The sequence below is a fragment of the Camellia sinensis genome, chromosome 7 (assembly GCF_055761805.1).
Source record: "Camellia sinensis isolate YWXY chromosome 7, ASM5576180v1, whole genome shotgun sequence".
In the NCBI taxonomy this organism is placed as follows: domain Eukaryota; kingdom Viridiplantae; phylum Streptophyta; class Magnoliopsida; order Ericales; family Theaceae; genus Camellia; species Camellia sinensis.
The window spans coordinates 1,387,645-1,410,472 of record NC_138967.1 but is presented as its reverse complement, the minus strand read 5'-3'; the positions used below and the strand labels follow the sequence as shown (position 1 = coordinate 1,410,472).

Genomic DNA, 22,828 nt, shown 5'->3' with positions numbered 1-22,828 from the left:
GAGAAGAAGAGGCATCGTAAAAGACCCCTGATAGCGTATTCTCTCTCCAGTGGATGTGGTCCGACACATTCGTTCGTGTGGAATATCGAACATCTGCATTGGAAGTGGAATATCTTCCTGCGTTGGGCCTTTTTCTTCTCATTGCGATGCCTCTTCTTGATTGGCTCTGGCGAAGAGAGGCTGATCTATTGTGTAGAACTCTGCGTTTCGGATCATCCACGCTTGGAGCTCGGCGTGTTCATGTTTATCTAAAAAATCTCTATAACTGGAATCGACTCCGGGATTGTATAATATAATAGTTGGAATCTCGCCCTTTACATCCTTTTCAGTACTAACCTCCGACAAATCGAAATGGAAAAAATGAGGCTCATTGTACGGGCGAAAATCGTCAATCCTCCAAATGGAATCACAAAACGATTTGGATGTGAATCGTTTTTTTTTTTTTGTAATAACTACATTTTCGCTTAAAATAACTTCGGCCGGACACACCAGATCTACTAGATGTTGTCCAACGGTGACTAAAATTTAATTTTGTTCTAGGAGTATATGGACGCCGTTGCGAAAATCGGAACGTAGTCGCCATAATCGATGGTGAAACTCCGACCATTAAATGCATCACATTGATTTTATTTTATAGGCGTAATATGTTGACCGTAACATGGGTCAATGTTAACAGTTATTAATTTGTAAAATAGACGAAATAGTAGATGTTAAAACCGTATACATGTCTAACGTATGGCACGGAATAATTTTACGACCCATAATAACATATGGCAACGGATGCAAAAAGGAGACAACTGGAACTTCATTCTAAGCCTGTTTTCCGCATGTGCGGCTGTGCATCCTGCACGTGCGGTCCTAGGCTTTATTTGAGCAGTTCGAAATTCAACAATTTCAACTTTCCAAAGGTATTTCAAGGCTCTAATTCAAGTAAGTTCCATTTCAAAAACATAATATACAAACATTATACACATGAACCTCAAGCTTAATTAGATCATAGCTCATTTTAATTATACATGCACAACGCAAATTGCTACCTTTCTTCCACTTTTTCATCTTCCCATGGTTAATCAAAACAACCATTACTATACATATACAAACATATACATAAATGAGCTCAAAGCATGTGAAACTAAAGATTAGAAGGTAATTTCTCTCAATCTTACTGAAAACAACTCAAAACCCAAGGATCAACCTTTTATTTAACCAAATCCAAAGATTACATGTTCAATTTCATGAAATAAATTCAACCATGGTAGTAACTCATAAACGCTAACTTCTATGGGTTTAAAAACTTCATTCTAAGGCTTGATTCTAATCAATTGAGGAGAGGTCTAGAGTATTTGAGTTCACCTTGAGCCAATCCTTAACTTATTCTTCAATTTCCTTCAATCCTCCCACTTGGGTTGAGTTTTCTTCCCTTTCTTTCCTTTCTCTTCTTCTTCTCTCTCTCTTTCTTCAGGAGATATGTCTAAGTGCTAACCTAAGGTCATATATGTATCTCTTATATCTATAAGTTTTGAGTTTTGGAATCCAAATAGTTTAATTAAGACTTATGACTAAATTAAATCAATTTAATTCATTACGAATCAAATTTTTAAAAAACTTCATATTATGATCTAAAAATCATGCTAATCATAACTGTAAAGTCAATTTCGGTTTATCACATCTCTAAGGCTTTTAATTTATAGTCCAAAGGTCGTAATTCCAACAGATTTTCTCATAACCGACATATATGATTTCATAATCATATAATTCACACATTAAAACGTGGAATTTCATGTCAAACATATAAACACGCATATAATCACACATCTAATGAGAGATTTAAGTATATGAAAGGGTCGGGTTATTACACTCTTCCCTTCTTAAAGAAGTTGGGTCCTTCAAACTTATTTTACCTCAAGTTGAGAATAATTTCGGATACCATTGTTTCATTTCCTCTTCTTTCTCATACGTGGCTTCCTTCCCGTAGTGTTTTTGCCATTCAACTTTTACCATCGGAATTGTTTTATTTCACAATTGTTTCATTTGACGATCCAGAATTTGAATTGGTTTCTCCTTATAGATCAAATTGTTATCCAAAGTAAGTTCATGGTAATCTATAATATGGGATGGATCTTGGAGGTAACCTTGTAACATGGACATATGAAAAACGTTATGTACTTGTCCCATACTCGGTGGAAAAGCAATTTGATAAGCTACCGGACCCACTCTTTCCAAAATTTGAAATAGACCTACATACCGGGGTGCTAATTTACCTTTCTTGCCAAATCTTGTGTGTCCTTTCATCAGAGTGACTTTCATAAAACATAATTGCGCACCTCAAATTCCAAATCCCTTCATTAATGATCCGTGTAACTCTTTTGACTGCTTTGAGCAGTTTTTAATCTTTCTCGAATGACTTTGATTTTCTCCATCGTCATTTGTACAATTTCAGGCCCAAACAATGATCTATCACTAACTTCAGCCCAACACACTGGGGAGCGGCATTTTCTTCCATACAAAGCTTCATATGGTGCCATCCCTATGCTTGAGTGAAAACTATTGTTGTATGCAAACTTTGCCAATGGTAGGTACGTTTCCCAACTTCCTTGGAAATCTAAGGCACACATCCGAAGCATATCCTTCAACGTTTGTATTATTCTTTCTGATGGGCCATCTGTTTGAGGGTGGAATGTCGTACTGAATTTCAACTCTACTTCCATGGCATTCTGTAAACTCTACTAAAATCTAGATACAAATTTCGGATCTCTAACGGATACAATTGAAATTGAGACACTATGGGCTTGTTTGGTTTGTATTTGAGAAACATGTTTTGAGATAAAAAATATGAAAATTTGTTTGGTTTGATTTTTTTTCAAAAGATGTTTTGGAAAATTAGTTTGAAAGAGAGTTTTGGAAAAAGTGATTGATTTGATGTGTATGAAAGAGAGATTTGTTTGGAAAACTTGTAAACCAAACAAGTTTTGAAAAAAAAAATTGGGAATATTTGTTTGGTTTGATTACTTTTGAAAACTTATTTGTAGAGAATTTTTTCAAAAATTTTTTGAGAAACAAAAACCAAACAAGGCCTATGTAGCTGGATAATTTCATTCATATATATAGGAGCAAGTTTATCCGCATTATATTGAGTTTTCACAGACAAAAAATGGGCAGATCTAGTTAATCTATCACAATAACCCATATGGAATTCATACATCGGGGTGTTCGGGGCAAACCCACAATAAAATCCATCGTCAAATGTTCCCAATTCCACTCCGGAATTGGGAGAGGTTGAAGTAAACCCTCCGATTTTTGGTGCTCCGCTTTACTTGTTGACATTGCAAACATTTCGAAACAAATTCTGCAATTTCTTTCTTCATGCTTGGCCACCAAAAATTTTGCTTCAAACCTTGGTACATTTTTGTATTACCGGGATGTACGAAAAATTTAGACACATGCGCTTCCTCCATAATTCTTCTTTTGATTTCTGAAACATTTGGGACACACAATCTGTCTTTAAACTTCAACACCGAATTTTCAAGAATGAACCCGGGCCTTGGCTTTGTTTCCATCTCGACATAAATTTTCTTTAAAAACTTATCTCCCACTTGCCGTTGCTTGATTTCTTCAATAAGAGCCGATTGTACTGACATTGCTGCTAATACCATTTCTTGACCATGTAACACAAGTTCTATATCCATTCTTTCCAAATCAAGTAACAACTTTTGCTGTCCAGTGAGCAAACTTGCCAAAGTCCCTATAGCTTTTCGGCTAAGAGCATCCGCAACTGTATTAACTTTGCCGTGGTGGTAATAGATTTGCAAGTTGTAATCTTTGATAAGCTCTAACCACTGTCTTTGTCTCATATTTAACTCCTTTTGGGTAAAGGAATACAATAAGATTTTATGGTACATGTAAATGTGACAACCCTCACCTCTGATTAGTGCTAAACTGTGATTGAGCATGATAAGCAATTGATTAAGCTGAAATTCTGAACTGATTGCATGAGTATGTTGCTTAATTGCATTTCTATCTGTTTGTCATTAAATGATCTATTAATGTTTTGATTTCGAATTGCGAATTGAAAGCCTTATCGGCGACCGATTTAGAAATTGGTTAGTGTTATATGCTAATTAGGATTTATGTGATTTTATGGTAGCTTTAATTAAAATTTGATTTGGAACGATTAAATTAGATTAAATAATGTTAAAACACATTAGTTTGAGTTATTTGCATTTTTGCCACTAGTGGGCATTTTAGGCCATTAATTGATTTTATATCATTTTATTGCATCATCTCATCCATTTCCTCAAGACCAAAATTGAGAGAGAGAGGGAGATTAGGAGGAAACTTGAGTTCATCTAGATTTTGACTTGGAATTAGAAGGATTGAAGGATAATTGCAAAATTGAGCTAGCCTGTAACACGTCCGCGAGAGACCCCGTTACAATTCGGACTCGATTTGTGTCACGGTTCTTAATCTGAACCAAAGAGTCCAAATCCGGCAAATCGTTTTGAGAAACAAATTTTTGAAAAGAAGTGCCAAACATGGATTGCTTTGCCAGATACAGAGTCACCACCTAAATATTTTTTAAGGGGGAATTTAGGAAACCCTGACTCGGTGCCAGAGGCTACGTGTCCGTCATCACCAAAGTTGCCTCGGCTCGGGAGCTAGGGTACGATTGGGGAAGGTCAGCTATGAGCACCCCCTCTCGCCCGATCCGAAGATCGGCCTCTACTAACCGTGATATCCGTTTTTGAAGACATTATGTGTTCTTATCCTGATTATTAGCCTAGAATTACTATGTTATGCGCACCGCACAAAAGTATAGACTAGATTGCCTAATTTGGGAATAAGCATTGCATATCCGTTTGTTTTGGAAAAATGTTTTGGAATTTGCCACTCGCAAGTAGGCTAAAACATGGATTTCAATGAGTTATTCCAACTCAGACAATCCAACCTTCACCCACAGGCATTCAAGCAGTTATATCACATAAGCAGCTAGCCTCATGGTAATCATGCTATCATGGCAACACTCACACGCATGCAAGGATGCTAAAACATAAATACTTACATCGTACTCCATGCCAAAACAAAGAACTTGTTAGCAATCAATGCATGATCCAAGTCCATGTTTAAATGTCTAATGCGACGCATACGGGATGTCACTAGAGTAGGCTCAGCTAGTCTATGAATGACATGTGAAAATGCACAAGTAGCATGTATTCAAGTTAGATTTGAAATACTAATGCAGTTAGCGTGATGCGCCGAGCCCGGTGCATGCAATACTGATGAATGATGCACGCATGCATAGCATAAGGTGTGCTAAATTAAACATGGCCTATTACTAACCATCAAAGCAAGTAAGTAAAAGGGAGAAAGAAGTGGGGGTTGGGAGACATGCGCACACTCACCCACACTTATTACAAATTCGCCCTCGCTCGGAGGGACCAAAAGAATAATACAATTCGAATAATGAATTAACTATCCTAGCTAATTAATTATTACAGACCCACTAAATTAATTAAACAAATTAATTAATTTAAGAAAGCAAGAAAAAAAAGGGCCTCGGGAAGAGGGCTCAATGCACACATGCTCGGGTCTTGCTCGGAAGTCCACTGCCATGCATAGGCTGCCTCTGTTTTCCCTGCTCTGCTTCTCTAAAGACTACCAAAGTTTCAGAATTGCTTCCCTGGACATTGGGAGACACCACCGGCTGAGGAGAATCATCATTGGCTGTGATTTGGTGTCGATCGGCCAAAAATGAATCCATCGGCCACAGATTGGTTGTCGGTCTGTGCAGTCGATCAGCAAAAAATTCCTGCAGAATCTGTTTGACAGCAGCAGAGGACAGAGCTATGCATGGCAATGCAATTCAAGCAATGTATACACCAACCATATCCCTTATCATGTTTATGACTCAAAGAGACATGGTCCTTGGTTCTCGGACTATCAATCGCGCATTTCAATGCATGATGGCCCAAGAGACCAAGTTATGCATGTTGATTTCAAATGCAATGCAAACCAACAAACAAAGGCCCAACTCCCATCACTAAATCAATGAACAAGGCATGCATGCTAGATGGAGTGCAACCTAGGCATGTAAACTAGCATGCAACATGGGCATACAAGGCATTTATACAAGTATGCAAGCAAATATGCAAGATAAGCATGCAAACAAGCAAAGGATGGACTTAAGCACGGTTTAGGCAGCCCTTACTAGGCCTAAAACAGTGGCCAAGGTGCTCAAAAATGAAGGACTAATAGGCCCACAAACATTCATGCAGATGATCTCCAACACTTTAAGCATTAAAGAGCAATTCTCAAGCACACTCAAGAGGATGCAAACATGGACATATAGCATGCATTAAGCTCTAAAATCATGTTATAAGATGATGCCAAATCAATTTAAACAAGACAAGCAAAACATGCCACAATGGCCTAAGTGCTTAAGACAAGCCAAGGAGGCTTAAACCAAGGTCAAGTCCACCAAACCTCACAAGGCTAAGGGGACTTAAAACAAGTCAAATGCAGGCTTAAACAAAGCCAATGGTGTACTTAGATGGCACCTAAGTGGTCTAAAAGTGCAAGCATACTCCAAGGCCTAAACAAGGGGCATAAGGTAACAACCTTTAAACACATTGAAGGGGGATTAAATGCAAGCAAATAGGCATGCCACAAGGACTGAAATAACATGACAAGTGGTTCCAAACCACTGAAATGATGTAAGGATGGCATGCGAGAGGGGTCAATGCTCAAGGTATACAAGAGAGTTTGCATGGTAGCTATACAAAGCAAAGCATGGATGACTCAAATGACCAAAAACAGTCCCTTAGCATACTAAAACAAGCATAAAAGCTTTACAAAGCTAGGCCAAAACACATGAGCATGGTAGTCTAAATGCTAGGCACATGTTGAGGCAAATCATGGCATTACAAGGCATGTATGCTAAGAAAGCATGGTGTACCAAAACCAACTTAAAACAATGCTATTTCATGGCAAAATAAGCATAAATAACAGCTAAGGCATGGTCAACAAGAGCCTAAGCTAGGTGCTCCCTTAAGAGGCAAAAATGGTCATTTTTAGGGACAACAAGGAGAGGGGGCGGCCCTCTCCTTCTTGGGACCTCAAGACGTCATCCTTACCACTGAAATCCCTAAAGATTTCAGTGGTGAGGAGGTCCAAACACCAAAGTCCCGGAGCTCACACAAAATAGCACAAAACAAGGGCCAAACAAGGCTTAAGAGGGGTCAAACAACCCCAAAGCTTAAAAAACTCTTAACAAACTATTTAGAGGCCTTAAAAAAAGAACTTTTATGTATTATATGCAAAGCCAAAAAAAAGTTGCAAGATAGGTAAAAGTGGTGTGCAAAAATGGGGTAAAAAGGGCTAGTTTCTTACCTTTGAAGTCCTCCTTCACAAATGATGATCTTGTTGCCTCCTTGAGCTCAAATCCAGTCAAGAACACCAAGAACAACCCTCTGGTCCCTCAACAACCAAGAGAAGGTGTAACACTATGTGTTTGTGTGCAATAGTATGGACAAACACACACTAGACACACACAAGAGGGAGATATAGAGATAGGAAATATGTATCAACCCTAACCCTAATCTAGAACTCCCTCTGAAATTTTTGTAACCCTAATGCCAAGAGAGGAGCCCTCTTCTTATGGGCAACTCCCTCTTGTAAGGCTTCCAAAACAAGCCATCAAAGAGGGAAATCCCTCCATACACGTGTATGGAGGGGAGCAGAGTGGGTGCCAGCTATCACAGCTGGCACAAAATATCTACCAAAAGTAGATGAACATTGATCGGCCATTCAAAATTGCCATTTTGGCAAAATAAAGGGCCGACCGGCAACAAAGAGTGCCGACCGGCAATATACATTGCCGATGGCATAAAATCACTGGCCGGTGGCCTCAAGCCATGGCCGGTGATGTGTGGGGATGCCTCACAAGGCATTCCCTGCCCCTCCAAGGCAAAACACAAGTATTTGGTGCAAAAACCAGACACAACACGGTCGAGTCGAGAGATCCTGAGGCAAGGCGCGCAACCGAGACCTCCGGGAACTCAAGACGAACACAAACAAGGGTAATCACCAAGTGTTCCAATGGTGACGTCCAAGTCTTGAGGACGGTCAAAAATGGGGGGTCTACACACACTTGGAGTTCAAGACCTAAGGTAGGGAATCCGTTCTTTTAATTATGAATTTGAGTTATTTCTTGCATGGTTCATGGGAATATTGGAGATTAGAGCCAAGATATGGCTTAAAGAGTTAAATTGAGAATTAATTCATGCATGCATGTACATATTCTTGAATTTTAAGGTTGTTTTCATGGGAATTTCTTCATGCATGTTCACATCTTGGTAGGGGTCCATGAATTGATCATGTTCTTGAGCTCAAACTTGCATTTGATCTTGTTTTGGAACATTAGAGCTCATGGGAACTCATGCATGTATGATTTTGCATTGTTTTTCATGTCTACATTTAATTTGGTGTGCAATTGGCTTACTTTTGGGCCTTGATTTTATCAAATGATCTTCAAAACATGTTGTATTATGAGTTTCCAAGTGTTTTCCAGCAAATTGGCCCAAAAGGTTGAGTTTTGATGTGTTGAATTCTTGGTTTGAGCTTTGAAGGCAAATCTGGAAAACCCAGAATTTGGCTTCCTCGCTCGAACGAAGGATTCCACGCTCGAGCGAGCACCTTTGTTTTCTGAATTTCGTTCGAGCGACGGAATGTTGGCTCGAGCGTAGATTGCAAGCTCTCAAGTTTTTGTGCACGTAGATGCACGCTCGAGCAACGAGACCCACGCTCGAGCGAAGAGCTGAGTCTCACGCTCGAGCGAGCATCGAGCAGGGATTTTCAACATCCAGTATTTTTGTATTTTTACAGATCGCTCCAGCGAAGGAGTTTATGCTCGAGCGACCCCTCTATTTTGGCAAGCTCGCTCGAGCAAAGAAAGCCACGCTCGAGCGAGACCCCTATTTTCATCAAATTTTGAAAAGTGTTTTAAAGTACATCTTTGCATCCTCATTCTATCCTAGGCATTCCTAGACCATGTTTAAGGCATCTTAATGAGGATAATGTCATAGAACCATACCAAGTCAAGTTAAGGGGCTAAGCCATTAATCCCAAGAGTGTAACTTAGTGTGTGTGTTCGTTCTGCAACTGTGTAGGGTTGGCACCCGAGGACGCTGACTAGCCTGTCTGTAGCCCAGTACTCTGTGAGTAACAATGTTGTAAAGATACGTTCAATTATAACTATTTCTGAACGATTGATTATATTGCCTTCTGAAATGACATTGTTTACCGAATGAATGTTTGTCCTGTTTGTAAATTGTATTCGTAGCATCCTTAGCAACTTACTGTTACTGTATTGTTACTGCTACTATTACAGAGATCTCTGTCAGTTCCAATGTTGGGACCACTACTGTTTACTGTTTGATGGCCATCAACTGACTGTTCAGTCTGTCAAGACCTACTGTACTGTTTTGCTATTGGATGTACCATATATGACTATTATGGTTTCTAAATAACTTTTATGGCATGAAATATGAGCCACTGATTGAATAACTGATTTACTGATACAATTGACTATTTTAATTACTGAAAAAACATTCATTCTTAACCCCTTTACGCATATGTTATTCACTGGGCTTTAGCTTACTGTTTATATTTATATGTAGGTGTCCAGGCACCAGACCGAAGCTAAGAGCATCAAGTTAAACTCCCGTTTTGTCAAGCCAACCTTTGTGCCTCACTTCGAGGTTCCAAGTCTATTCAAGCTAAGGCTGCTCTGGGGTGTCTCAGTTCCACCCTTCTGTCTCTGTTTTGTAATAAGTGTTTTAGACTTGACTGTACAGTTACGGTGAAAGGATTAGGTCCCTAACCTGGATGTTTGTGTATATGATGGTTGTATATATGTTTCGGTTATGAATGTGGCTTGTTCATAAAAGTCTTTTTGCATTCAGTTTGTCACAGCTCATTGGACATCTTTTTATTATTGTATGGCTTCCACCAGCCCCTTACTCTGTATTACTGTCCTTACTGTTCAGCAGGCCTTTGGTAATCACGGATTATTGGCCGGTTACGATGCTAAACCCATAGGGGCGGGTTTGGGTCGTGACAATAAACCTCACATGTCGTGCCATAAAAATAGTGACGCCATATTTTCAGAGCAAAAACTACTGCAGCTAGCTCTAAGTCGTGTGTAAGATAATTCTTTTCCTGTGGCTTGAGTTGGCGAGAAGCATATGCGATGACCCTTCCATGTTGCATGAGTACACAACCCAATCCTTTGTAAGAAGCGTTGTTGTAAATCAAAAACCCCTCGGTATCAGATGGTAAGGCAAGAATTGGTGTTGTAGTTAACCTTGTCTTTTACTCCTTAAAGGCAATTTCCCTTTGTTCTGTCCACTCAAACGTAGCCCCTTTTTGGGTCAATTGGGTTAGTGTTGTTGCAATCTTGGAGAAGTCTTGTACAAATCTCCAGTAGTACCCTGCTAAGCCCAAGAAACTTCGTACCTCTCTTACATTCGTAGGAGATGGCCAATTCACAATGGCTTCTATCCTGTGTGGGTCAGCAGAAACACCTTCTTTATTAATTATGTGCCCCAAAAACACCACTTCATGTAGCCAAAACTCGCACTTCTTCAATTTTGCATATAGCCTCTTATCTCGAAGTGTCTACAGAATTATCCATAAATGATTCTCATGTGCTTCTGTGTTTATCGAATAAATGAGAATGTCATCAATAAACACAACTACGAAGTCATCTAGGTACGGCTTAAAAACGCAGTTCATTAAATCCATGAAGGCCACCGGTGCATTAGTAACCCCAAACGACATAACCAAAAATTCATAATGCATATCGGGTGTGGAAAACAGTCTTATCAATGTCTTCGGCTTTCACTTTGAACTGATGGTATCTAGATCGCAAATCTATTTTCAAAAAGACTTGTGCACCTTGAAGTTGATCGAATAGATCATCAATCCTAGGCAAGGGATACTTGTTCTTCACAGTTACCTTATTGAGCTCCCGGTAGTCAACACATAACCAGAGTGTCCTATCTTTCTTCTTAACAAAAAGAACCGATGCGTCCCAAGGAGAAGTGCTTGGACGAATGAATCCTTTATCAAGCAATTCTTGTAGTTGTATCTTCAACTCTTTCATTTCAGCTGGTGACATTCTATAAGGGGCTTTTGAAATTGGTTGGGTTCTCGGTAGTATATCAATTACAAATTCAATCTCACGGGCCACTAACTCTCTTGGCAACTCCTCTGGAAAAATGTCCGAAAATTCACGCACCACCGGAATGTTATCAACACACACCTCTGCTGGTTGTCCATTCAAAATGCTAATAAATACCCTCGGCAACCCTTTTGTAATAGCTTACATGCTTTCATGGCGGAGATTAAGTACAGTGGTGGAATCTCCCCATGTCCCATAATCATAAATTCGGATTACCATAGGGGTTGAATGGTGACTTGTTTAGACATACACTCAATAGTCACATGATATTTACTTAGCAAATCCATTCCCAAAATTATATCAAAATAAGCCATGTCAAGTGGCAACAAATCAACAGATAACTAAACATCCCCAATAACGATCTCACTAGCAGGATAAATGAATGTACTCAACATGGAGGCCCCCGATGGTGAAGAAACACATAGCACATAATGTAATGATTCCTTAGGTCTATTCAATTTCCTAGCAAAGGTTTTCGATACAAAAGAATGGGTAGAACCCAAATTAAATAATACATGAGCAAAGTGACCATTGATAGGAAATGTACTTGACACCACAGCCTTAGTATTCTGCATATCACCGGGAATAAGAGCAAATACTCTCCCCTGCCTAACATTGTCTCTGGTATTGGTGGATATTACAGCAGTCTTTGTAGTTGGAGCTGGAGTTGAGCTAGCTAAACTTGTAGTAGTTCTATTCCCATTTTGCCGGTCCATCTGAGGGCAATCTCTTGCTAAATGTCCCGTCTTTCCACACTTGAAGCAAGCCCTAATTACCTGATAACAAGTCCCGCGATGCCTCTTCCCACAACTTGGACAAGTTGGTGCTGATTCACGGGGTAGAGGCGGAAGTACTAGAAGTTCCCAAGTTCGGCTTCTTGTTCTGTGACACTATTGATTCCCTTGGTGCTTGTGCATTCTGTCTCTTCCCTCTCCACTCAGAAACCCAATTTTGAGCAGCTATATTACCTTCAGCCACTATCACCCTTTCCAACACATTGACATATGTAGGCAATTTCAACACATTAATCTTATCCAGAATTGAGTTCTGGAGTCCTCCTTCAAACTTTCTTGCTTTCTTGTAGTCCATATCCACCATGTGTGGTGCGTAACGGGCTAACTCTGAAAATTATGCTTCATACTCTGCTACTGTCTTGTTTCCTTGCTTCAACGTCTCAAATTCTGTCACTTTCTTATCCCGCATGCACTGTGGGAAATACTTATCATAAAAGAGCTCCAAAAATTGAGCCCAAGTCAAACCTTGATGTTCATTTTGAGTGAGCATCCACCATCTCTGTGCTTCGTCTTCAAGGGTAAAAGCTGCAAGCTGTATCTTTTGTGCTTCTGTGCACGGAAAGACTTCAAATAACTTCTATATACCTAATACCCACGCCTCAGGTTTCATTGGCTCAATGCCTCCTTGAACGATGACGGTTTCATCTTCTTAAATTCTTTTGTCAATGCAAATTGGTCCTCAGCTTGATGGTCTTGCACTACTGGTGGTGGTACAAGCACTGGTGGCGGTGGTGGTTGTTACTGTTGCTGCTCTTGTTGCTGTCTCATAGTTTCTGCCATGTCCGCAATCATCATTTCCAACCAATCCAGTTGTGCAGAGGTAGAGTATTTCATATCATCCATTCTTGTCCTCTCCATGATCTACATATCAAAGGATTATAATACACACAAGAAGTGTAACAATCCGACCCATAGTTAACGTTTATCCATGTTTAATTGTATCTAAAAAGAAATTAAAGTGAAATTTTGCATCATATATTGCATTATATGTGTTTATATTTGTTTAACGTAGAAAGATCTGTTCATGTTTCTGTTTCGGATTGCGAATTGAAGGCCTTATTGGCATCCGATTCAGAAATTGACTTGATTTATGTGTTAATTAGAATTTTTAGAATTTCAAGGTAGATTTAATTGAAATTTGGTTTGGAACGATTAAATTAAAATAATTTAATGTCTACTTTATTAACTTGATCAATAAATAATTACACTTATGCCCAAGCCTATATAAGGCCATCCTTACCTCTTCTTACACATTTTTGACACCCTCATTCCCTCATCTTTGAGCTCAACATGGGAGAGAGTGAGAGACTAAAGAACTTGGGGCCAAACTTGAAGTAGAGAAGGCCATTGCTAGGAGATTTGGAGAATTACTCAAGATTTTGATTAAGTGAAGCTCAATTAAGTAGCCTAGGTAAGAGCTCAACTTTACAAGCTTGGGTTGAGTCATTTAGTACATGAATACAAATGAAATAGATGAATTCATATGGGAATTGAGCTAGAATTGAAGAAAGCTAAGTCATTCCATACATGCATACATGTTTCATAGCATTTTAAAGTTGTTGTCAAAGCTTTTCTCACATGCATGTTGTAATTCTAGCATGGTTTGAAGAATTCATAACACTTCTCACCATTAGACCTCATTTGATCATGTTTTGGAAACTAAGAACTCAAGTCAATATATGCATGACAAGTTCATATCATGTCCTTGAAGTTTCAAGTTGAATTTTGGCCAATTTACTTACTTTTGGACCTTGATTTTGCTAAATAATCCTTAATTCTTCATGTTTTGTAAGTTTGTAAGTGTTTTCTCAAGTTTTGAGGTCAAGAGCTATGTTTTGATTAGGCTGAATTCGAGTTTGAACCAAGGAGAGCAATCTGGAAATCCCAGATTTTGCCTCTCCGCTCGAGCGACGGATTCTATGCTCGAGTGGCGACTCTGTGATCTTACATTTCCACTCGAGCGACTAGAAGCCCGCTCGAGCGTGAAATGCATACTTCCAGAAGTTTATATGTTTTGCAGATCGCTCGAGCGACAAAAGTCACGCTCGAGCGAAGGTCCGAGTCTCACGCTCGAGCGAGGATCAAGCGTCCATTGAGCGTGAAAATCAAGCAACCAGTACTTTTGTCAAAGTTTGCAGACCGCTAGAGTGAAGGAAGTTACGCTCGAGCGTGGACCCTGTTTTCAGCAAGTTTTGAAAAATGTCTTCAAGTACATTTTTTTGCATTCTCATGCCATTCTAGGCATTCCTAGGCCAAGATTAAAACACTATACTGAGGATAAAGGCTAGAAACACACTAAGGACAAATGAAATAAGTTATCTACAATTCGAGTGTGTGTTTCAATGTATGTATCTGTCATGTTATGTAGGTCATGCGCCTCAAGTTAAGTGAATTACCTACTCTACTCGTCTATTTGGAGCCACTGGTTATCTGCGAGTAATAACTCTGTAAAGTTATGTTTGACTTTAATTATTTTTTGATGATATGAAATGATCAGTTTTTCGAAATGCTATATTTTGTATGAATGAATGATTGTCCAATTTTCTTTGAAATGTAATTGTGGTATCCTTAGTAGAGGCCCTCGTCCAGGGGACATAAATACTATGGCTTATGGTCATAAGGACCTATCCCGAGAGATAATACCGTGGCCTAGGCCCTCGCTCGTGGGAAACAATACCGTGGCACAGGCCTTCGCTCGGGAGAAACAATATTGTGGCTGATGTATGAGATATGTTACCCGGTACCGAAGGTTCCTTTTGGAACTTGATATGGTTGACCAAAAAGACATGTTTATGCTAATAGACGTACTACACATGATTTGAATATGAATAAGACTATGACTCTGTTTCTGCTATAAACCTGATTATGATTATGATTTGCTACAAGATTTGAAATTTGTTCTGGGCATCATTCATTAAAATCTTTACTCTATTATTATTCACTGGGCTTCCACTCACTATTTATATTATGTATATAAGTAATCAGGCACGTGACCAGACCTAAAGTTGAGGATCTGGCATCTCTGTTTTGTCAGCCAACCGTTGTGCCTCAAAGGAGGTTCTCTGATGTGATCAACTCAAGTATAAGTGGCAATAGTAAAGACCTTATATTTTTGTTTGTAATGCGAACAAGTCTTTTGTTTTGTGTAAAAAAGCCATTTTCCTTTTTGGGCTACAACTGTATCAAATGTGATGAAGACCAATGCATCATGATGTCACATATATGAATATATTATATATAAGGTTTCAAATTTATGTCCTATGTATATTTGCACGACTCTATGGACTATTCATATTTGGTATATTTGCTTCCGCAGCCCCCAATTAAATATTATTCTGTTAAGAAGCCTTTGGTAATCCAAGGATTACTGGCCGGTTACGACGTTAAACCTATAGGGGCGGGTTTGGGTCGTGGCAAGAAGAGACACAAGTGTATATAGGCAATGATCATTTGTCATCTTTCATACGATATTCACAACATAGAAAACATTATGCATACAACCTAAGTCTTTTCTAGACTTCTTATAGCCCATTGGACACGTGTGTGAGATGTTCACTCGTGCTCTGATACCAACTGTCACGACCCAAACCTGTTCTTAAAAGTTCAGGACATGGCCGGCTTGTAATTGCGCCTCAAATCAAAATCAAATAATATAGTTTATTCAACAAAGGGGCCTAAAGCGAAAGCAAGTAAATAATACAACGTCCATCGAGCTGTGCGTATATGACAGGATCATTACATAACTTCCCTTAACCGGAGAACCGGAGAAGTTCACATGCGCTGTTCAGATATAATTACAGTCCAAGACAGGTATATGTACAAACGGTTAATAACCCAAAAATTACATGACCATAAAATGTTCAATAAATTACAAAAAATATGGCACTAAACTCCATAAAAAACAAACAACTCCACTTGGGCTTAACCAAAAAATTCCACAAAAAGGCGCCTGAAAGTGACCTAAGGCTAGTCTCCAAGCTGACCACCTACAAAACATACATGAATACCGAATGAGCTAGGCACAATGAATAATAATAATGTACTAAAGCATATAGACGAGCGTGTGCCTTGCAAAACGTAAAGCGTGTACGTAACACATGTATGTGTCTTTTTTATCAATACATTTCAAAATGGCCTTGGGCCCAATCATAATAACAGAACGGCCTCGGGTCCAATCACAATAACAAAATGGCCTCGGGCCCAATTGTCACGACCCAAACCCGCCCCTATGGGTTTAGCACCGTAACCGGCCAGTAATCCGTGGATTACCAAAGGCCTCTGCACAGATTATCAAGTAGTAGGGGCTGCGGAAGCAATAATACATAATAGACAAGGACCAATGAGCTGTGACAACGTACATGGGACAGAACATTTCAAAACTTACTATTAAATATATAAACATGCCAATCCAGATTCACAATATTTACAAAATATTTACAGAGGTGAACTTCCTAAGATCTGACTTTACAAACAGTTACAGAGACTAGCATGAAAACAATAGAAAACAGCTATGGCATTAGACTTCGATCGGAACCTCCTCAGGAGGCACAACGGTTGGCTGACAAAAATAGTACAAAAGGCCGTCAACTTTGGCCCTAGTCATGTGCCGGCTCACCTACATACATAATATAAACTGTGAAGGAAAGCCCAATAAATAATAACAGAGTAAAGGGGTTATATGAATGATGTCCAGCACAAGTTAGAATTCAACATTTAAATCAGAGCATAACCAAACTTCGAACAGAAACAGATTCATATAGATTTTCATATTTAGATTTCGTATAAGATCATACGTGGTACACCCATTAGCTATCAGATTAGATTGGTCTAGAGACCCACATACATAGTTGGTACCAACGACCATAAGGGTCCATATCTTGCGCGCAAGTAGCCATGGTATTGTTACCCCTAGGCAAGGGCCACATGCAGATTGGCCGCGGTATTATTACCCCCGAGCGAGGGCCAAATGCAGATTGGCTGCGGTATTGTTACCCCCGGGCGAGGGCCACGTGAACTAAGGGTGCCACAAATACTTTTAAGAAAATTGGACATTCATTCATCATTAGTAAGATAGCATTTCAGAAAACAGATTATACCATACCAGTCAGAAAATACTTAGGTTAAACATAACTTTATAGAGTTATTACTCACAGTGGGCCTTGAAACAGACAGACGGAGCAGACTTGGTCAAACGGTACGTGGCACGTGACCTACACAACACATAACAGATGCACGCTTGAAACGCATGTTCTAATTGTAAAAAACTTATGTCGATAGTTCTTAGTGTGTTTCTAATCTCTTACCCTCACTGTAGAGTCTTAAACATGGCCTAGGAATGCTTAGGATGAAATGAGGATGCAAAGATGCATTTTAAGACACTTTTCAAAATTTTGCTAAAATAGAGGTCCCGCTCGAGCGTGTTCTTCTACGCTCGAGCGGACATGCAGACAAAAGGAATCCGCTTGAGCATGGATTACTCCGCTCGAGCGGACTGCAAGCTACAGTAAAAGTACTGGATGCACGAAATTCACGCTCGATGGGCGCTCGATACCCGCTCAAGCATGGCACATAAGTCCTCGCTCGAGCGTGCATTACCCTGCTCGAGCGGACTGTAAACACATGCAAAGTACTAGATACACGCATTTCCCGCTCGAGCGTTACTTTCCCTCTTCGAGCGTACTGCATGAACTCAGTATGTACGCTCGAGCGTAGAGTTCCCCGCTCCAGCGTGAGTCCAAAATCTAGAATTTCTAGATTTGAACCTCAAGCTCAAAACTCAACTACAATGCATCAAATTCGATCCTTTTGGGCTAATTTTCTGGAAAACTCTTGTAAACTCATAGTATGACATGTTTTGAAGATCAATTTTGTAAAATCAAGCCCAAAGGTAAGTCAATTGAACACAATTTCAATAATACTCAAGAACATGATGTATATGCAACAAGCATGAGCTTAAATGAAGTTAAGGCTCCAAACACAAGATCAAATGGGCCAATCCTTTCAAAAATATGAGGAAATCATGAACTAGAACCATAATATGAACATGCATGTGAAAGTTTTCATGAAAACAACCTCAAAACTCAACAACGTATACATCCATGCAAGAATTCCTACTCAATTCAACATTTAGAACAAAAACTTGACTCTAAACTCTAGTTCATCATGAACCATGCAAGAAGTAACTCAAAATCACAATGGAGAAGATGAATTCTCTACCTTATGTCTTCAATTTCAAGTGTGGAAGCTTAAACATGCAATCCTCCTTCAATTCTCCTAAGTTCTCCAAGCTAATCTCTAGATGAATTCAATTCCTCCCTCACTCTCTCTCTCTCACGGTTTTGTCTTTAAAGTGGCTGAGTAAATGTTGTATGATCAAGTGTAATAAGGTTTCAACATAGTCTTAGGTAGTGGCCCACTCAAGGGCAATTTCGTAAATAATTGGACTAATGTAATTTAACGTTATTTAATCTAATTTAATTGCCCCGAACCGAATTTTAATTAAACCTACCATAAAATTCTATAAATCCTAACTAGCACATAAATCAAGTCAGTTTCTGATTCGGACGCCGATAAGGCTTTCAATTCGCAATTTAAAGTCAAAGACATAAATAGATCATTTTATGGCAAACAGATAAAAACACTTAAATAATGCAATACACGTGCAAATAAATCCCAAATCCTTCCTAATTTACTGTTAAGCATAATTAATCATGAATTAGCATTAATCGGAGGTGGGGGTCATTACAGTCTTCCCCCCTTAAAAGAGTTTGGTCCTCCAAACTCGAATTACCTTAATTCTGAATCAACATTGGGTCCAATGGGAACAATTCCAGATATCTCTTCATCATGTCTTCCTCGGTTTCCCAAGTTGCATAGGTTCCTCCGTGGTTTTGCCAATCAACTTTTACCAATGGTATTTCTTTATTTCTCAACCTTTTGATCCGGCGATTCACAATCTGGATAGGTCTTTCCTCATAAGTGTAGTCATCTTTCAAAAGCACATGTGTCGGTTCAATGATGTGGAGTGGATCTCTCAAATATTCTCGTAGCATCGATACATGAAAGACGTTATGCATATGTTCCATTACTGGAGGCAAGGCTACCCGATACGATACCAGATTGATCTTTTCGAGGACTCAATAAGGTCCAACATATCTTGGCGCCAATCCACAACGGCTTCAATTTTCTGAGGGTCGACAGAAACTCCATCCTTTTTTATTACATGTCCCAAAAATACCACACTGTCAAGCCAGAATTCACACTTGGACAATTTAGCATACAATTTCTTTTCTCTCAAAATCTGCAAGGTGGTTCTTAGATGGTTCTCACGCTCTTCCCTGTCTTTAGAATAAATCAAAATGTCATCAATAAATACAACAATGAAGTCATCCAGATATGATTTAAACCCCATATTCATTAGGTCCATGAAAGCTGCAGGTGCATTGGTCATCCCAAACGGCATTACTAAAAACTCATAATGTCCATATCTAGTTCGGAATGCAGTTTTCTCTATGTCCTCAGCTCTAACCTTTAGTTGATGATACCCGGACCTGAGGTAAATTTTGAAAAACACTTGGGCACCCTGAAGTTGATCAAACAAGTCATCTATTCAGGGTAGAGGGTATTTATTCTTGATAGTCACTTTGTTCAGTTCTCGGTAGTCTATACACAATCTCAAAGATCCATCCTTCTTTTTGACAAACAAAACTGGAGCACCCCAAGGTGAAGTACTTGGACGAATAAATTTCTTATCTAACAGTTCCTATAGTTGGGTTTTCAATTCTTTCAATTTAAAGGTAGACATTCTATAGGGAGTCTTGGAAATAGGTTGTGTCCCCGGAAACACTTCAATAGTGAATTCAATCTCCCTATCAACTAAGTCCCCAGGTAAGTCAGTTGGAAACACATCAGGAAAGTCACAAACAACAAGGATTGTTTCTACAGTAGTACCGTTAGATGATGCAGTCAGTATACAACACAGGTAACCCCTACATCCCTTCCTAAGGAGTTTTATAGCTTTCATAGCCGAAATCAAATACGGGGGAGGAACTACCCCATTTCTAGTAAAAGTAAATTCAGGAATTCCCGGTGGTCTAAACACAACAGTTTTATTTGCACAGTCAATGGTAGCACAGTATTTAGTCAACCAGTCCATCCCCAAAATACAATCAAAATGACTAATATCCAAGGGTAACAAATCCACATATAACACCATATCACCAATAATAATATCACACGCCGGATAAACATGAGTACACATCATAGAATCCCCAGACGGTGTGGATACAGATAACACATATGTCATTTGTTCTAGTGGTCTAGTCAATTTTCGAGAAAAAGCATGCGATACAAAGGAACGTGTAGAACCAGAATCTATCAGTACGCATGCATTTTGAGAACATACAGAGAGTGTACCTGACACCACAGTATAGGTGTTGGGTACGTCACCAAGCACTAAGGCGAACACTCTCCCTTGCCTTAATGTTTCATTATTTGCATTCCCTCTAACATCGGCCCTTGTATTTGGTCTTGCTGTGGAAACAGACCCGATGGAACTTGTCATAGGACGGTTAACCTCATTGGATCACATCGGGCAATCCCTCACCATGTGGCCAGTCTTGCCACAGCGAAAACACGCACCTGATGCTCGATAACAGGCATCCATGTGCTTCTTTCCGTAGTCGGGGCAGTTTGGATTAGATCCGCTACTTTGGCTAGAGCTACCGGAGGATCCTGTATATTGCCTCTTCGAAATTGACCGGCCTTTCTTGAAAATGAATCCAGTTCTCTTTCTTCTCTATTCTGTTGTTGGTGTTGTAGTTTGTTTCTTAGCCGCTATTGTGGCTTCTACCATCAATGCCCTGTCAAGTACCTCCACATAAGTGGGTAACTTTAGGACACCCACTCGGTCAAATATTTCTAGGTCCAGCCCTCCGTCAAACTTCCGTGCTTTCTTGTAATCAGTATCCACCATATGTGGAGCAAAACGTGCCAACTCAGTGAATTTGGATTCATATTCTGCTACAGCCATTCTTCCCTGTTTAAGTTCTTGGAATTCTGACGCTTTCCGATCCCTGAAATATTGGGGAAAGTACTTGTCGTAGAAGATAACATTAAACTGTGCCCATGTCATATTCCCATTGCCATTTCGGATCAGTAACCACCACCTGCGAGCTTCATCTTTCAGAGTGTAAGTGGCTAGGAGGACTTTCTGAGTTTCGGTACAAGGGAACACTTCATACAACTTCTCAATTTCAAGTAGCCACGTTTCTGCTTTCAAAGGTTCAATTCCACCATAGAACGTTGGCAGTTTCATTTTCATGAATATATGTGTCAGATTGATGATGTCATTATTATCTGTCTCGGCTTGTGTTGGTGGAGGCGGAGGGGGCAAAGGTTGTTGTCTCTGTTGTTGTGTCCAGGCTTCAGTCAATGCTGCTAACATCTGTTCCATTCAGCCCATGCGAGCCTCTGAAGACTCACTTTCACCACTTCCCCTTGCATTCTCCATCTTACTATACAGACATCAAATGATAATAAACACAGGCATAATCTTATTCGTTTCCTTCAATTCATTTGATTCAAATGTACATTCAGTTTTCATATTCAGTTGCATTACCACACACTCACACATACAGATGGAATGCCCTAACTCTTACTAGGACATCCTAAGCTCATACGGACCTGTGTGTGCGGTAGAACACGTGCTCTGATACCACTCTGTCACGACCCAAACCCGCTTCTATGGGTTTAGTACCGTAACCGGCCAGTAATCCGTGGATTACCAAAGGCCTCTAAACAGATTATCAAGTAGTAAGGGGCTGCGGAAGCAATAATACAAAATAGACAAGGTCCAATGAGCTGTGACAACGTACATGGGACGGAACATTTCAAAACTTACTATTAGATATATAAACATGCCAGTCCAAATACACAATATTTACAAAATATTTACAGAGGTGAACTTCCCAAGATCTGACTTTACAAACAATTACAGAGACTAGCATGAAAACAAAAGAAAACAGCCATGGCATTAGACTTCGATCGGAACCTCCTTAGGAGGCACAACGGTTGGCTGACAAAAACAGTACAAAAGGCCGTCAACTCTGGCCCTAGTCATGTGCCGGCTCACCTACATACATAATATAAACTGTGAGCGAAAGCCCAGTAAATAATAACAGAGTAAAGGGGTTATATGAATGATGTCCAGCACAAGTTAGAATTCAGCATTTAAATCAGAGCATAACCAAACTTCGAACAGAAATAGATTCATATACATTTTCATATTCAGATTTCGCATAAGATCATACGTGGTACACCCATTAGCTATCAGATCAGATTGGTCCAGAGACCCACATACATAGTTGGTACCAACGACCATAAGGGTCCATATCTTGCGCGCAAGTAGCCATGGTATTGTTACCTCCAGGCAAGGGCCATGTGCAGATTGGCCGCGGTATTGTTACCCCCGGGCGAGAGCCACGTGAACTAAGGGTGCCACAAATACTTTTAAGAAAATTGGACATTCATTCATCATTAGTAAGATAGCATTTCAGAAAACAGATTATACCATACCAGTCAGAAAATACTTAGGTTAAACATAACTTTACAGAGTTATTACTCACAGTGGGACTTGAAACAGACAGACAGAGCAGACTTGGTCAAACGGTACGTGGCACGTGACCTACACAACACATAACAAATGCACACTTGAAACACACGTTCTAATTGTAAAAAACTTATGTCGATAGTTCTTAGTGTGTTTCTAATCTCTTACCTTCACTATAGAGTCTTA

The 22,828-nt window shown here is 39.6% G+C and overlaps 1 protein-coding gene across 1 annotated transcript; it reads right to left on the bottom strand.

Annotated features, from left to right (window-relative positions):
• Nucleotides 1-12,771: 12,771 nt before the first annotated feature.
• On the bottom strand, nucleotides 12,772-21,544 carry LOC145794939 (uncharacterized). Its single transcript, XM_082877333.1, has 3 exons — nucleotides 21,517-21,544; nucleotides 20,906-21,303; nucleotides 12,772-12,894 (listed from the first exon to the last, which is right to left on the bottom strand). Exons 1-3 carry the CDS (start codon nucleotides 21,542-21,544, stop codon nucleotides 12,772-12,774), a joined length of 549 nt encoding a protein of 182 aa, XP_082733459.1.
• Between the last annotated feature and the right edge of the window lie 1,284 nt (nucleotides 21,545-22,828).

What these genes read in the sequence shown, in the direction of transcription:
- LOC145794939 (XM_082877333.1), bottom strand. Translation starts at nt 21,544, where the DNA reads ATGGAGAATGCAAGGGGAAGTGGTGAAA. An exon ending in TGCAAGGGGAAGTGGTGAAA is followed by an intron (nt 21,304 to 21,516) that starts GTGAGTCTTCAG and finishes CTTTGAAAGCAG; the next exon opens with AAACGTGGCTACTTGAAATT. An exon ending in AGTTACCCACTTATGTGGAG is followed by an intron (nt 12,895 to 20,905) that starts GTACTTGACAGG and finishes TTTGATATGTAG; the next exon opens with ATCATGGAGAGGACAAGAAT.